This window comes from Phyllostomus discolor, chromosome 14 (genome assembly GCF_004126475.2).
Source record: "Phyllostomus discolor isolate MPI-MPIP mPhyDis1 chromosome 14, mPhyDis1.pri.v3, whole genome shotgun sequence".
NCBI classification, from domain to species: Eukaryota; Metazoa; Chordata; class Mammalia; order Chiroptera; family Phyllostomidae; genus Phyllostomus; species Phyllostomus discolor.
In genome coordinates this window covers 794620-812335 of record NC_040916.2, presented here as the reverse complement: position 1 = coordinate 812335, position 17716 = coordinate 794620, and the positions used below count along the sequence as shown (strand labels likewise).

Here is a 17716-nt window from a genome sequence, read left to right as displayed (position 1 = left end):
GCCTGCAAACCAAAGGGTCACCCATTCGATTCCCAGTTAGGGCATATGCATAGGTTGCAGGCCACCTCCCCAGTAGGTGGCATGGGAGAGGCAACCACACATTGATGTTTCTCTTTCTCTCATCCTCTCTCCCTTACCTTCTCTCCAAAAATATATAAATAAAATCTTTTTTTAAAGGAAATATTTCTTAACTAATTTTATGAGGTAAAACATCCTCAGTAGAAATACTTAACAAGGAAATTACATGAAATAAATAACAAAATATTATAAACAAAATATTAGCAAACTGAATCCATGTGCATTCATTATGAACAAGACAGATACATTATAGAACACAATTTTGTTTTACCATTTTATAATCAATCATTGTAATTCATAATATTAAGGGAAAATGTAATGTATTTTTTATCTCAAGAGATACATAATAAGAACCTAATATAATTCAATATCTATTCATAATAACAATAATAAGTATAACAACATTTAGCCAATTTAAAAGAAAATGTCCTTATTCTGATAAAAACATGCACAAAACACTTAACAACAACTATAATAACTAATGTTAATTCCTGAATAATTTTTATCTGATATACTTAAAAAGATGAGAATGTTAGCTTTCAGTTCTATTCATCAGTGTACTAGAGTTGATAGACAGTGAAATTGGGCAAGAAAATGGAATATAAGAATCTTCAAAAATTGTATTTCTCATATTTAGAGATGTTATAGAAGTGTGCTTAGAATATCTAAGATGATCTACACATAAAATATTAAACTTAATATGTTAATTTAGCATGGATACTTGGAGGAAGGTCTAAATAATTTAACATATCATATATATTGACAAAAATTACAGGAACATGCATATGCACACTCTCTTTCACAGAAAAATATAAAAGTTGAAAAGCCCTTGTGTTTGGAGACTAAAAGTCTATTTCTAAAAGTCATTGGTTTAGAGGTCATAGTCAAAATCATAGATAAATTAATGTTTTCCAAGGTGAAGACAGAGGAAAATCATTAAATTCAAGAAACCACTTTTGAGATATGGTGATTTAGGAGAGGAAGGAGAATAAGAAGAGCAAAGAAAGCAGAGGAAAGGACAAGAATAATATGAAAAGACCATTGGCAAGACATCAGATGGCAGGGGAATATCACAATTTTCCAGAAATTTAAAGTTCTAACTCAATTGGTTTAAAAGGAAATATGAAATGAGTTTATATAACTAAAATATCCAGAAGTAGGTCATTCTCTAGGTATAGTTTGATTTGACTTTTTCCTCTGTCAATTCATCATTCTGTTTTATTTGTTAGCTTTATTCCTAGGTCACACTTGCCTATGGAACAAAGTTCTTTCATAATTTTGAGTTTTGAAAATGGTATACAATCCAGACAAAGAGAGAGCTCTTCCTTTCCCAGCCACCAAATATAATCTGTGGTCTTCAGTTGGAATGAACCAAATTAGGTCACACACACACTATGAACCAATTATTTCAACTAAGCAAGCTCTCATCTGGGTCAATTTACCCCCTAATTTGGCAGTATCTGAAGACACATTTGATTGTTAAAACTGGGAAGGTACTACTGTAATCTGATGAGTAGAGATGCTGCCAAAAACTCTACAGTGCACAGGAAAACCTTCCATAAAAAATAATTATCTGGCCCCAAAGTCAATAGTGCAAAGGTTGAGAAATCTTTAGACAAGGGGTTTGCAAGCTTAAATGTGTATCAGAATAATCTGAAAGGCTTGTTAAAATACAGGTATGTAGTTTCCATTTTTTAATTATTTTATTTAGTAGTGTGGAGCCTGAAAATGTCTTTTTTTTTTAAACAAGCTCATAGGTACTACTTTTAGTGGTGACTCACAGTGGACACTCCAAGAAACACAGATTAATTGGGACTCTAGATTGTAGGAGAAGGTGCTGTCAAGCATAGAAAAACATTCCTACTCTACAAGATAATGTGTGATTTAATGCACTCTGGAGAAATAACCCACTATTCTAATAGAGAGAAGAGAAATTATATTTTTTGGCCATTTTCTACCCTTCCCAACTCCTAAAGTTAATATTATCCTAAAATTTCCAAGTGGGGAAACTACTTCCAGTACCTCTAGCTTCTCCAAAAGTTCTCTTTGCTGTGACTTCCATTAACTTCTATAAAAAATTTACTCAGATTCTCTCCAACTTTTTCCTGCTGCTGTCTTAATCAAGTGAATTTGGGTTTTTTAAATGGTGTTTCTGGAAATGTATAAAATAAGAAAAAAATTAATAAAGGTAAATGTAAATCAACCATCAAACTGAATTGATGCACCACAGATCTCAAAGTCCCTGAAGGCAAGAAAAGCCTCATTGATTTTTATTTGAATGTTTAACCACCCCTTTGAACTACTATCCCTCACACATGCTGCCTCTCACTCACTCTCAGTGAAAAATGAGGAACAGGATCCTACTTTGATGAATCTTTGTAGATAATCTCTAGTTGTAGAATGGGCACAGCCGTGGCTGGTGTAGCTCAGTGGATTGAGCGCAGGCTGTGAACCAAAGTGTCGCAGGTTCAATTCCCAGTCAGGGCACGTGCCTGGGTTGCAGGCCATGGCCCCCAGCAACTGCACATTGATGTTTCTCTCTCTCTCTCTCTTTCTCCCTCCCTTCCCTCTCTAAAAAGTAAATAAATAAAATATTTTAAAAATGTAATTGCAATCTGATAATTGCTGATTCTTTAAAAAAAGAATGGGCATAAATGGCTTCAGAGGAGTTTAAGGAAGAAACAATTAGAACATAATAAATCTTCACTATGTGATAAATATTTCAATAAGAGGAAAATCTAGAGATGAACTAAAAAAAAAGAATAAAAGGAGAAAGAAGATGATTTTGAGGAAAGACCATTAAAATGGAAGTTATGAGTTCTGTCCAAGATGGAAGCATAGGTGGAAACCCTCCACTTCCTCACCAGTGAGCTTAGAAGATCTGAGGCAAGTCGCTGATCATGTAGGTGGGGCCAACTAAAAAGACCAGCAGCAAGGTGTGCACTGCACCAGCAGGGCTAACTGAACAGTAAACTGAGACTCAGATCTGACTGTGGACTATGATGAGGATTGCCACAGAGGGAGAAACTCCCTGTCACACATGAGAGTTCATTGGGAAGTGGGGCTAGAGCCAAGTAAGTGAGCTGAATTGTTCCCTCTCTGACCCCCACCCCCTCAGACAGTACCAAAACACAGCAAAGAGGATTGCCCTGCCCTGGTGAACTCTTACGGCCCTGCTCCCTTGCAACTTAACAGGTACAGAGAGACAAAGAAATATGGCCCAGATGAAAGAACAGAGCAAAACCCTAAAAAGAAAAGTAAGGGATGAGGAGATACCCAACCTATCTGATGGAGAGTTCAAAACCCTGGTAATCAGAAATGCTCACAGAACTGATTGAGCTTGGTCAAAAAATGAAAGAACAAATGAAGGATACCCAAAGTGAAATAAAGCAAAATGTTCAGGGAACCAACAGTAACAGGAAGCAAACCAGGACTCAAATCAACGATTGGAAGCAAAATGAAGAAATAAATACCCAACTGGAACAGAATAAAGAAACAATAATTCAAAAAAATTAAGAGAGTCTTAGGAACCTCTGGGACAACTTTAAACATTCCAATATCTGAAATATAGGGGTGCCAGAAGGAGAACAAAAACAAGACATTGAAAACTTATTTGAACAAATTATGAAAGATAACTTCCCCTATCTGGCAAATGAAATAGACTTCCAGGAAGCCCAGGAAGCCCAGAGAGTCTCCAAAAAGTTGGACCCAAAGAGAAACACACCACAGCACATTATCATTAAGTTACCCAAGATTAAAGATAAAGAGAGAATCTTAGCGGGAAGATGGCGGCTTTACTCTAGGCAGCGTTTTTCTCAGCTTCTGTGAAGAGGGGGGAAACTCGTGGATCGGTGGAGAAACAGAGCAAGTGGGCCAGGTTTACTGAATCATTTTTGAAAGCAGGACATCAAAAATTATTGCACTCGCTGGAAAACCAGATGGTAAGGAGATGGCTACACGACAAAAGGGGCCCAGGGATCAGCGCGGGGTCTAGGGGGGGTGCAGACCCCAGGCCTGCCCGGTGCTCCGGGTTCTGCCCCAGGGTGCCCGGGAGAGGGAAGTCGCTGCTCCCTCCCTCCCCCGAATACGGGGGGTGAGCAACTCCAGGGGACCACGTGTTGCTAAAAGGAACAGATTGGCAGTTGGACTGGGAAAAAATCGCCCAGGGACTATGATCGCCCGCCCAGAGACCTGGGAGGAGTGAGGGACTCTAGCCGACAAGACCAGGGGGAGCTTGAAAGGGCGCCTGCACCCCTAGCCCCGTAGAAGTGCAGATCGGGGGAGGGTACAGAGCCCGGCTGCGCTTGGCTCGCATCCCATAGGGAGGCCTGAATCGCGCACTGCGATCCCGTCCCGGGAGGGACGTGGCACTTGGTGTGTTCCTACAGTGGTGGCTCAGAGATTTCCAGCCAGCCCGACCAGGGGAGCCGGGAAAGGTGCCAACACCCGGTCAGAGTGCAGTTTGGCGGGCAACACGGGGCTGGAAACAGCTTGGTGCGTGCACCGTCATGATGGCTGACTCTCGAGCGCTTTGATCCCGGAAGGGTCACGGTGAGGCTCTTAGGGCGATCCTAGACCCTGAATCTCAAAAATTTGGGGGAGGGGCACGCCCTTTTACGATCCCCAGGGAGGGCGCAGTAAATCCCAAAACGTCGCGGGTGCCTCCTGAGAGCATAGAGCTGGAAACCTGCAGGACCCTGGAGTCCAGAAGAACGTGGGAGTGAGAACCAAAGAGCCACTGTGTTTGGGAGCGTCCAGGCTACCTGTAACACCAGCTGAGGTCTGGCTAGAAGAGAGAGAAGCATTTCAATGGTCCCTCAGCCAGCTGAAGCCAGCAAGATCAGAAAAACTGGTCTGGCCAGTTAGAAACCAACAAGAGGTCTTTTTTGGTTTTGTTTGTTTGTTTGTTTTTGTTTTGTTTGTTTGTTTTTGTTTTTTCCCTTTTCTTTTCTTTTTCTGTTTTGTTTTGTTTTTTGTTTTTTGTTTTTGCTTGTTTTTGGTTTTGTTTGGTTTTGTTTGGTTTCTCTGGATATTGTTGGTTGATTGATTTTATCTTGTGTTTATGTGACATTTTATTTTTCAATTCTTATTATTTTTATCTCGCAATCCCTTATGTTTCTCTTCCATTCATCTTAATATTATTCTTTCCACTCCAAATTTATCTCTCCTGCACTACACCTTCTGCTTTTCTTTCCTTTTTTTTTAATCTTGCAAGTTACTGTAAACTTGTATTATCTTTTTCTCACTTTTCCGACATTTTTTATTTTAATAATATTTTGGTATTCCTTTTCTTTCTGTATAATTTTCTTTGCTTGGCTGGTTATACTGTCAGTTGATAGATTCCCCCTGGTATCTCAGTCACAAGGTGTTGATAAGGTACTATCCTTCATCTGTGTTCCTTTAATACAACTCTCAAGGTTCTATACTCTTTATTCTTGTTATCTAGACCTCATCGATTCTGCCACAAGACTGTCACTTTACTATTACTACTAGTAAGACCTAGTCTATACAATTGTAATTGCTTCTCAATACCCCTACCTGATCTCAGCCCACTTTGCAATTTTCTGAACTATACTATTGTGGGGGTTGTCTCTATTCTTTTACTCACGACTCCTATATACTAATCTTTAGTCCAATCCTACCTTAGAATTTGACCTCCCACAGCCACACAGCTTTCTAGATCCAACTAACAATCCTCTCATCCCCAATAAGAGTCTTACCTTCTTTCCATCCTTTCTAAAACGTGGATAGTGGGGTGGAGGATCACGATTAACACTATAAGGAGCCAAAGGATATCCCATCTCAACTCTACTGGCTGCTAAAGTAATATCATAGTATACTGTCTTGCTGTTTTAAACCATTTTGCCTTACTCCTCCAACTGATCACAAAAAAGAATAGGGGGAAGCTGTGAGCACCAGGATACATGAAGGAGATTGCACCACTGAATCTCACAAATAGTCTACCACAGAAGTTCACACCATAATTAAAGGGAATTAGAACAGATCAAATTAACAAACAAGAAGAAAAAAGAAGAAACCCACGAACAATGAGAAAACAAAGAAACAACCCCCAATTGAAGGGAAAGGAGGATGCCTCAGGAAAAATGCTAAATGAAATAGAGGTAACTCAACTATCAGATAGTGAGTTCAAAACAATGACTACCAGGAAGTTCAATGAACTCACAATGAGCTTTCAGAAATTAGAGGGAAACTACATCAATCTCACTGCAAACTATATAAACATGAAAAAGGAAATAGAAACTCTCAACAAAGGTCAAGAGGAAATGAAGAATACAATTTCTGAACTGAAGAACACAGTAGAAGGAATGAAAAGCAGGCTTGATGAAGAAGAAGATCGGATTAGTGAGCTGGAGGACAAAGTAGAAAACAGCATCCAGAAAGAGCAAGAAAAGGAAAAGAGGCTCAGAAACAATGAAGAGGGATTAAGAGAAATGCAAGACAATATGAAACGTAATACTATCCGTATAATAGGGATACCAGAAGGAGAAGGAGAAAAGCAAGGGATCGAAAACCTAGTTGAACAAGTAATGAAGGAGAACTTCCCTAATTTGATGAGAGAAAAAGTCACACAAATCCAGGAAACACAGACAGTCCCAATCAAGAGGAACCCAAAGAGACCCACCCCAAGGCACATCATAATTAAAATGACAAAATTTCAAGACAAAGAGAGAATCTTAAAGGCAGCAAGGGAGAAAAAGGAAGTAACATACAAGGGGGCCCCAATAAGGCTAACAGCTGACTTCTCAATGGAAACACTTCAAGCCAGAAGAGAATGGCAAGAAATACTCCAGGCAATGAGAACCAGAGGGCTTCAACCAAGGCTACTATATCCAGCAAGGTTCTCGATCAAGATAGAAGGCCAAATAAGAAGCTTCCCAGACAAAAGAAGTGTAAAAGAATACACCTCGACCAAACCAGCTCTGCAAGAGATTCTAAAGGGACTGCTTTAAGGAAGGGAGTGAAAAGAGAGAGAGAGAGAGAGAGAGAGAGAGAGAGAGAAACACACGTACATAAAAGATAATGAATAAGTACCTATCAATAATAACCATAAATGTAAATGGATTAAATGCTCCAATCAAAAGAAATAGAATAGCTGATTGGATAAGAAAAAATAACCCACATATCTGCTGTCTACAAGAGACCCACCTCAGGATAAAAGACCTACACAGGCTGAAAGTGAAGGGCTGGAAACAAATCTTCCAAGCAAATGGACAGGAAAAAAAAAGCCGGGGTAGCAATACTAATATCAGACAAAATAGATTTCCAAAAAAGGTCCATAAGGAGAGACCCAGAAGGTCACTTCATAATACTCAAGGGAAGAATACATCAAGAAGACACAAATATTGTAAATATATATGCACCCAACATAGGAGCGACAAAATACATAAAGAAAATCTTAGAGGACTTCAAGAAAGATATGGACAGCAACACAATTATAGTGGGAGATTTTAACACCCCACTATCAAAAATGGACAGATCTTCTAAACAAAATATCAACAAAGATATTGGGGCATTGAACAATACCCTTGATGAAATGGACTTTACTGATATATACAGAGCCCTCCATCCAAAAGAAGCTAAATATACATTCTTTTCAAATGTACACGGAACATTCTCAAAGATAGATCACATGATAGGACACAAAACAAGCCTCAAGAATTTCAAGAAAATTGAAATCATACCAAGCATTTTCTCAGACCACAAGGGACTGAAGCTAGAAACCAATCCCAAGGGAAAAAAACAAAAACACTCAAAATCATGGAAATTAAATAGTATGCTATTAAACAATGCATGGGTCAAGAATGATATTAGGGAAGAAATCAAAAGGTTTCTGGAAATAAATGAAAATGAACTCACAACAACCCAAAACCTATGGGACACAGCCAAGGCAGTCCTGAGAGGGAAGTTCATAGCGATACAGGCCCACCTAAAAAGGTTAGAAACATTCTAAACAAACAACCTAACCCTATGTCTACAAGAACTCGAGGAACAACAACAAAGACATCGCAGAGCAAGCAGAAGGAAGGAAATAACCAAGATCAGAGCAGAATTAAATGACATAGAGACTAAAAGCACAATTCTAAAGATCAATGAATCCAAGAGTTGGTTCTTTGAAAAGATAAACAAAATCGACAAGACTTTAAGCAGACTCATCAAGAAAAAAAGAGAGAAAACCCAAATAAACACAATCAGAAATGAAAGAGGAGAGATTACAACAGATACCACAGAAATACGAAGGATTGTAACAAATTACTACAAAGAGCTGTATTCCAAGAAATTTGAAAACCTAGGTGAAATGGACAACTTTCTAGAAAAATGTAATCTTCCAAAACTCAATGAAAAAGAAGCAGAAAGCCTGAACAGACCAATAACAACAAAAGAAATTGAAGCAGTAATCAAAAAACTCCCAACACACAAAAGCCCGGGACCAGATGGTTTCACAGGAGAATTCTACAAAGCATTTAAGGAAGAACTAACCCCTATCCTTCACAGACTATTCCAAAAAATCCAAAAAGATGGGAGTCTCCCAAACTCTTTTTATGAGGTTAACATCATCCTAATTCCAAACCAGATAAAGACACAACAAAGAAAGAAAACTTCAGGCCAATATCACTGATGAACATTGACGCTAAAATCCTCAACAAAATACTGGCAAACCGCATCCAACAATACATTAAAAAGATCATACACCATGACCAAGTGGGATTCATTCCAGGGATGCAAGGATGGTTCAATATTCGCAAGTCAGTAAATGTAATACATCACATAAAGAAAAGCACAGACAAAACCACATGATCATATCAATTGATGCAGAAAAAGCATTTGATAAGGTACAGCACCCATTCATGATAAAAACACTCTGCAAAGTGGGAATAGAGGGAGCATTCCTCAACATAATAAAGGCCATATATGAGAGACCTTCAGCCAACATCATACTCAATGGCCAAAAATTAAAATCTTTTCCACTAAGATCAGGAACAAGACAAGGCTGTCCACTTTCACCACTTCTATTCAATATAGTACTGGAAGTTGTAGCCACAGCGATCAGACAAGAAAAAGAAATAAAAGGCATTCAAATCAGAAAGGAGGAAACAAAATTGTCACTGTTTGCAGATGACATGATATTATACATAGAAAATCCTATAGACTCTACCAAAAAACTGCTTGACCTAATAAATGAATTCGGCAAAACAGCGGGATACAAAGTCAATATCCAGAAATCAAAGGCATTTCTGTACACCAACAATGAAATAGCAGAAACAGAGATCAAGGAAAAAATCCTATTTGAAACAGCAAAAAGAAAAATAAAATATCTAGGAATAAACCTAACCAAAGAGGTAAAAGACCTGTATTCAGAAAACTACATAACACTGAAGAAAGAAATCAAGGAAGACACAAACAAGTGGAAACATATACCGTGTTCATGGATTGGAAGAATTAATATCATCAAAATGTCCATACTACCCAAAGCAATTTACACATTCAGTGCAATACCTATTAAAGTATGGCTTATTTCACAGACAAAGAACAAACATTTCAGAGACTTATATGGAACCGTAAACAACCCCGAATAGCTGCTGCAATTTTGAGAAAGAAGAGTAAAGTAGGAGGGATCACAATACCCGACACTAAACTATACTACAAGGCCACTGTAATCAAAACAGCCTGGCACTTGCATAAAAACAGGTACATAGACCAATGGAACAGCACAGAGAGCCCAGAAATAAGCCCAAGTCTCTATGGTCAATTAATATTTGACAAAGGAGGCAGCAACATAAAATGGAGTAAAAATAGCCTCTTCAACAAATGGTGTTGGGAGAACTGGACAGCCACGTGCAAAAAAATGAAACTTGAGCACCAACTTACACCATATATAAAAATAAATTCAAAGTGGATAAAAGACTTAAATATAAAACGCAACACCATTAAGGTTGTAGAGGAGAACGTAGGTAGGAAAATGTCATATATTTCAAGAAGAAACTTTTTTACTGACGTGTCCCTTAGAGCAAGGGACATAAAGGAAAGAATAAACAAATGGGACCTCATCAAAATTAAAAGCTTCTGCACAGCTAAAGAAAACAGTATCAAAATTAAAAGAGAACCAACTGTATGGGAAAACATATTTGTCAATGATACCTTAGACAAGGGTTTAATCTCCAAAATATATAAAGAACTTACAAGACTGCACTCTAAGAAGACAAGGAATCCAATTAAAAAGTGGGCAAAGGACTTGAACAGACACTTCTCCAGGGAGGACATATGAAACAATGTTCAATATCGCTAGCTATCAGAGAGATGCAAATTAAAACCACAATGAGAGACCACTTCACACCAGACAGAATGGCCATCATAAACAAAGCAACAAACAACAAGTGTTGGAGAGGTTGTGGAGAAAAGGGGACCCTAGTGCACTGCTGGTGGGACTGCAGACTGGTACAACCACTATGGAAAGCAGTATGGAACTTCGTCAGGAAACTAAAAATGGATCTGCCTTTTGACCCACCATTTCCACTGCTGGGACTCTATCCTAAGAATACTAAAACAGCAATTCAAAAGAACCTATGCATCCCAATGTTCATAGCAGCATAATTTACAATAGCTAGATGCTAGAAGCAACCAAGATGCCCATAAGTAAATGAATGGATCAAAAAACTATGCTACATTTACACAATGGAGTTGTATGCAGCAGAAAGAAAGAAGGAGCTCCTACCCTTTGCAACAGCGTGGATGGAGCTGGAAAACATTATGCTAAGCGAAACAAGCCAGTCAGTGAAGGACAAATACCATATGATCTCACCTTTAACGGGAACCTAAATAACAAAACAAAGAAACGAGCAAAATATAACTAAAGTCACTGAAATAGAGGACAGGCTGACGGTGACCGGAGGGGAGAGAAGAGGGAATTTAAGGGGAGAATGGGAAGGGTTCACAGGAACAAACTTAAAGGACACATGGTCATAAGCTAAGGGGAGGGTGGTAATGGGAGGGAAGTGGGGAGGATGGGAGGGGGGACTGGATTGGGAGTAAAAAAGAGAAACCTGTATATGAACAATGATTAAAATAAAAAAAATAAAATAAAATGCAGATAATGATAACCACTATCCCACAGTATTGTGGTGAGAATACAATGATGTAATGGAAGTATATACCTAATTCGGTGTCTGGCATGTAGTAAGTGCTCAATAAGTCTCAGCTACAATTGCTTAAAAAAAAAAGAGAGAGAATCTTAAAAGCAACAAGAGGAAAGGAGAGAGTTACTTACAAAGAGTGCCCATAAGGCTATCAGTTGATTTCTCAAAAGAAACCTTACATGCAAGAAGGGGCTGTAAAGAAGTATTCAAAGTCACGAAAAGCAAGGACCTACATCCAAGATGACTATCCAGCAAAGCTATCATTTAGAATGGAAAGGCAGATAAAGTGCTTCCCAGATAAGGTCAAGTTAAAGGAGTTCACCATTAACAACCCCTTATAATATGAAATGTTAAAGGGACTTATCTAAGGAATGGAAGCATATCAAAAACTATGACCAGTAAAATGACAATGAAATCACAACTATCAACAACTGAACCTAAAAAAAAGAAAAACAGTGAAAACAAAAACCAAGCTGACAACTAGAACAGGAACAAAATCAGAGAAATTGACATAACATGGAGGGTTTTCACAGGGTGAGGGGTATGGGAGGAATAAGGTGGAAGGTATAGGGAATAAGAAGCATAATTGGTAAGCATAAAATAGAAGGGGAGATGTTAAGAATGGTATAGGAAACAGAAAATGCAAAGAACTTTTATGTACAACCCATGGATGTGGACTTAGGGGGGTGGGTGCTGGAGGGTTGAGGGTGCAGGGCAGAGAAGGGATAAAGGAGGAAAAATTGGGAACACTGTAATGGCATAATCAATAAAACATACTTTAAAAATAAAAAATAAAATGGCAGTCATATCAACTCAGATAATTTTTACTGAACAATATATACATACAAAATAAAGATCCTGCCAGGAATCCATCTAAGGCAAGACTTGTTTCAAGGAAGTTACAAATAGAAAAGAAAGGAAAACAAATGTAACTGCAACATTAAGGGTACAGAATAAAATGGACATTTGCACTATACTAGACAAGGGAGAGTTACTTCTACTGTAGCACTAGGGGAAGTTGCCTGGAGGAAAAAGCATCACAAATAGTCCTTGAGGGTTAGAAAGTCATTCAGGCAAAGAAAGAGAAATTACATTAAAAGTGACCACCTCTGCAAACACAGTTATCTCAGCATAATTATAATTAGCTTACTCTGACAAATGATATTTCAGCACAAGCAGAAAAAAATGTTTTTAAACAGTAAGCCAAAGGGATGTCACATTAAATTGGATATAGATGCACCTTGGCCTACAGTGGGGTTACATACAAAAATATCCATTGTATGGAATACTAATCAGCCATCAGAAGAAGAAAATTTTACCTTTGCAACAGCATGGATGGACCTGGAGAACATTATGCTAAGTGAAAAAGCTAGTCAAAGAAAGACAAATAACATAGGATGGCACTCATATATGAAATCTAATGAATAAACTGAACTGACAGACTCATAGATAGAGAGCGAGTTGACACTTCTATGAGGGGCTGGGGGAGTGGAGGGATCAAGTAAAAAAGAAAAAGGACTCATGGACACAGACAACAATGTGGTGACTGCCGAAAGTGGTCGAGGTGAAAGAGGGTATTCAGGGGGTAACTGAAAATAGAAAAAAATTAAAATAAACTATTAAAATTTTTAAAAATCCACTGTAAATAAAAAGTGTGTTTGTCAGCCCTAGCTGATGTAGCTCAGTGGATTGAACTCTGGCCTGGAAACCAAAGGACCGCTTGTTTGATTCCCAATCAGGGCACATGCCTGGGTTGCCAGCCAGGTCACCAGTAGGCGGTACGCAAGAGGCAACCACACATTGATGTTTCTCTCTCTTTCTCCCTCCTTTCCCTTCTTTCTGAAAATAAATAAATACAATCTTAAAACAAAAAGAAAATGTATTTATCAGAAATGCAATTAATACAACTAACCTACTGAATATCGCAGCTTAGCCTAGCCAACCCTGAACATGCTCAGAACATTTATATTAGCCTATACTTGGGTGAAATCATCTAACATACTATATACTATTGGTTGTTTACCCTCATGATCTTGTGGTTGACTGGGAGTTAGGCTTGCTGCCACTGCCCAACATCAGGAGGATTATCATACTGCATATTTCTAGCCCAGGAAAAAATCCAAATTCAAATACTATTTGTACTGAATGTGTGTTGTTTTCACAACATTATAAAATAAAAAAGTGTAAGTCAGGGACCATTTGTACTTTATTTATTCTGAGATACAGTCTTTCTCACATCTCACATCTGTGAACTGGGTGAAGCCTATTATTGATACCATCTTATAATAAATTCACAGTTCTTAATTATTTTTCTGCTGTATGTAAATTATGATATATCTCAAAATCTGTGGAAACTCTGAGTAGATCAAATATGATGATTATTTGATTAAATATGATGAGATTGACTTCTGGGCTGACAATTGGGTTTCTGGTCTTCTGAGTACTTATTCCAAATGAGAAAGGAGACATGATAAAATCTCACGGGATATTCTGATATGACCTGTTAAAAACACATGCAATTTTAGCTTTATATAAGAGATGATTGTACACCCACTTTATATCAGCATTATTCATAATGGTCAAAAGGTGGAGTCAACCTAAGCTTATTGACAGGCAAATGGGTAAACTAACATGTTATATAAATACAATGAAATATTATTCAGCCTTTCTTTAAAAGAAAAGAAATTCTGAAACATGCTAAAACAAGGGTGAATCATGAGTACACTGTGCTAAATAAAATAACTCAGTCATAAAAAGACAAATACTTATGATTTCACTTATATGAGGTATTTAGAATAGTCAAATTTATATAGACAAAAAATAGAATATTGGTTGTCTAGACCTAGATGACCAGGGAATGACAAGATGTTGTTTAATGGGTAGAGAGTTTTAGTTTCTTCAAATAAGAAGAGTTGTAGAGATAGGTTGCACAAAAATGGTAGTGTAATTAGTACTACTAAGCCATGTATTTAAAATGACTAAAACAATGTTTTATGTCATATACATTTTACCACAATTAAAAATAGATTTATATAAAAAGATGGAAATTGGAGAGAAAGTACAAAATGTCTCATGGAAAGATTGAGTCTAAAGTGATGTAAATACATAGAAGTAGTATAAAAGAGTAAGAGGTAGACAGAAAAAGATTTTTAAAAACTTACCAGCGCCTCAGAAACCATAATGCAAGACATATCAAAAGAATCAAGGTGGGCAATATCACTGCCAGCAATATCACACTGGTAGAGGTAGGGTATCCTGGCAATTGAGATAAGACACAAAAATGTCACTTCAGAACGTTTTCTCTGCAGCTGTCTCTCCCTGGAGCACACTCGCACCTTATTCCTTCTCCATCCCCCAGGAACGGTTGCTTTGCCTTTCTTTCTCCTAAGCTCCAACCGCCCTTCTTTTGCTTCTGTAATCTGTTTCTTGAGCCCCAACAGCTCAGCTGGTACATCTTTTCTGCCTTTGTGACTTTCTAAATAAACTTTGTCTTATAACTTGAAAAAAAAATCCTCTGATTCTCCTGGCTTTTCTTTGCTCACCTGAGTTTTACCACGATCATCACCTGCTTCTGATATATGTGCCTATCCAGCTCCCTCTTTCATATTTTCTAACACAACATATCTATATCTATCTTGTATCTCTTCTTCTTGCCCCACTTCCCACAATATATAGTCCATGATGCTTACGTTTTTTATACGTTAGGTCAGTGATTTTCAATCTTTTCCATCTCGTGGCATATCACATAAGCTAATTACTAAAATTCTGCAGTACCCATAAAAATGTACTATTTGACAATCTGACAAAAAATTAATTTGATTCACTCACACTGGACATCTATTTTTGTGTTGGCTGTTATTTTTTTCATTTGACAATCTAAGGGGAAAGAGGTCAGTGCCCCTGATGAATAGTCAGGTATTTCATGTTTTAAAAATTCTTGTGGCACACCGGTGTGCCTCTTGAAGCACACTGATTGAAAAACCATTGCCTTAGGTCATCTCTCTATTTTTCTGTTTCACTTTTTCTCCTTCTTTTCTTCCTCCCTCCTTGTTTCTTTCTCTCATTCATTAAGCCTAACCATTTTGTTAGCCCCTTCCTCTATGTGTGAGGACCATTTCCTCCTATATCCAGATAGATCCAGTGCTTTCTCACCCCAGTAGAGGACGATGTCCTGGCCTCCTAGACTGCTGTGTTTTACCCGGCAATTCAGGTTAGCAGTCTCCCCAGCCACAACATCAAGGGTTACTCGGAGATACCACGTCCCATCAGCATTGGGCAGGACGTCACTTTGATGAGTTCCTGGAAGCTCCTGCTCACCCTTCATCCACATTACCCATGCAGGTTTGGGGTAAAATCCTGAGACATGGCACACAAGCAACAGATGTCCAGGACCAGGAATGGGACCACTGGAAAGCCAGGCTTCAGGCTTCACTAGGGCAGGAACAAGCAAGGACAGAGTAACATTATGACTTTAACCTAGAGCATAGGGACTCAGAAACCCACAAAGTTTGGAAAGTGATCCCTTGTACTGCTTTGGAAACCAAATAATTTATTGATTAACCACCTCTCTGCTTAGGTACCTCTTATTCTTGAATTTAAAGAGATGGTAGGAAATAAAATAGAAAAGTCTTGGAGAGAGAACAGAACTAACCTTGTCTTTGCAGTTCTGCCTTTCCTGCATCGAGGACACCCAAGAGATATCGAGGACAGGTTTTATAGAGAAGCTTCTCTATGATATCAGCGATACCTTGGTATTGAATGAAAATTGTACAGAACCGCTGTGCCCTGATGCCACCCTCTGCAGCGGGTACACATGAATTATTCTTGAGACTCAGAAAATCTAATCCTCCTAAAGCTCCCTTCAAGAAGCTTACTGTGGCCTCTCCAGAATGCAGCTCACAGCCTGCTATGCCCTGGATCTCAAAGGGATCTAGATAAAAGAAAAACAGAGAAAAATATATTGAAAAAAAACTAGAAAGAAAGGGATAGAGAGAAAGATCTAGAAATTTGCATTTTGGTGGGGAGAAAGGTCTGAGATATAAAATGATAAGCCAATAACCAATTGACTACAATCATGTGCCACAGAACAACTTTTTCAACCAACAACAAACCACATATATGAGGGTAGTCCAATAAGATTATAATGGAGCTGCAAAATTTCTATTGCCTAATGATGTCATAGCCATCATAACTTCATAGCACAATGGATCACTTATGTGTTTGTTGAGATTACTTATGTGTTGGTATAAACCTACTGTGTTGCAGTTGTAAAAAAAGCATAGGGATACAATATGTACATTACATAATAATACTTGTTAATGATAGCAAATGTTATTCATTTATGTATTTATTATAATTTTATTGTTATTTCAGGGTGTACTCTTTCTACTTATAAAAAATAAGTTTGCTGTAAGCCATGTTATACCAGCAGCAGCCATGTTATATCAGCAGCAGTCATGTTATACCAGCAGCAGCCTCATTTCTAACAATAAAGGGAAGAAAAATCCTGGGTATAGTAGCCTGAACCGAGAGAAAAATAATCATTAAAAATCTCCCCAGATCAGAAGACTGCACTCACATGTCAACCGGAATTCACTGACATGATCCTGTACCACCCGAATGAATCCAATAAGATAGACTCGAAATAGCTCCACAAGTTCAGTCACCTCCTCTTCGCTGAAGTTGCCCTTGGACCAAGGCTTCAGGAAAATGGCAGTGTCTGAGTTACTATCCCAGCCATGAATCTGTAAGTCATCCAGCCAACCTGAGCCTTGATTTTTTGCCCAGGTGCTATTGGCAAACGATGATATCTGGATGAGATGGAAAGAGGTCGGCCCCTGGAAAGCTGTGGGTAGTGGAAGGATTAAAAAAATGTGAAGTGAAAGAAAAAAACAGGTAAAAACAGGGGGAAAATGAAAACCAGAGAGATCTAGGGAAAAATAACCCAATGTCTGAAAAATAAAATTCCTGAGAAATTTGCCTGTGCTGGGGCCTCTGGCTCCACTGCAACATCCAAAATAGAAGAAGAGGGCTGGAGACAAGAGGGCCCAGGCCCTTAGGGTTATGTGCAGTATGGTTTTATCCAGACCCCTTACACCCATGCTGGGAGTTGCCAGAGTTACTCTTACCGTGCTCATTGTCACCACCTGGGATGAGAACTGCTAGCAATAGAGGCAGCAACAGCGGCATTTGAGCAGGAGATAGAACTTCTGACTCTAACTAAGAGCTGGTGTTTGATCTCTGAATTCAGCAAACCTTTTTCTCAGCAAGCTATAGTAACTTCCTCTTTCTTCCAACTGACAAATCCCCATTGCACATTAGAGAAAAACTGTGCCTCCACAGCCCTCGCCCTCCCACTTTGCCTCTCATTTCCACTCCAGCCCTTGACTTTCAGATTATTTTTCTTAATTCCCTGGCTCCCAACTATTCATCCTGATAACAGATTTCCTCATAATACTTTGAAAAGGCTCCTATATGGTTTTGAA

At 38.4% G+C, this 17716-nt stretch overlaps 1 protein-coding gene across 3 annotated transcripts; it reads right to left on the bottom strand.

Moving 5' to 3' along the window:
• Positions 1-13413: 13413 nt before the first annotated feature.
• Positions 13414-17515, bottom strand: LOC114512076 (T-cell surface glycoprotein CD1b-like). Of its 3 annotated transcripts, none has more exons than XM_028530980.2 (6): positions 17360-17515; positions 16810-17076; positions 15883-16161; positions 15384-15662; positions 14393-14486; positions 13414-13731 (listed from the first exon to the last, which is right to left on the bottom strand). In XM_028530980.2, exons 1-6 carry the CDS (start codon positions 17418-17420, stop codon positions 13710-13712), a joined length of 1002 nt encoding a protein of 333 aa, XP_028386781.1. In that variant the 5' UTR covers positions 17421-17515; the 3' UTR covers positions 13414-13709. The 3 variants fall into 3 exon arrangements, with proteins under 3 accessions (XP_028386781.1, XP_035871214.1, XP_035871215.1); XM_036015321.1 differs by having other exon boundaries at positions 13414-13735; positions 14397-14486; XM_036015322.1 differs by having other exon boundaries at positions 13414-13735; positions 14397-14486; positions 15519-15662.
• Positions 17516-17716: the final 201 nt, after the last annotated feature.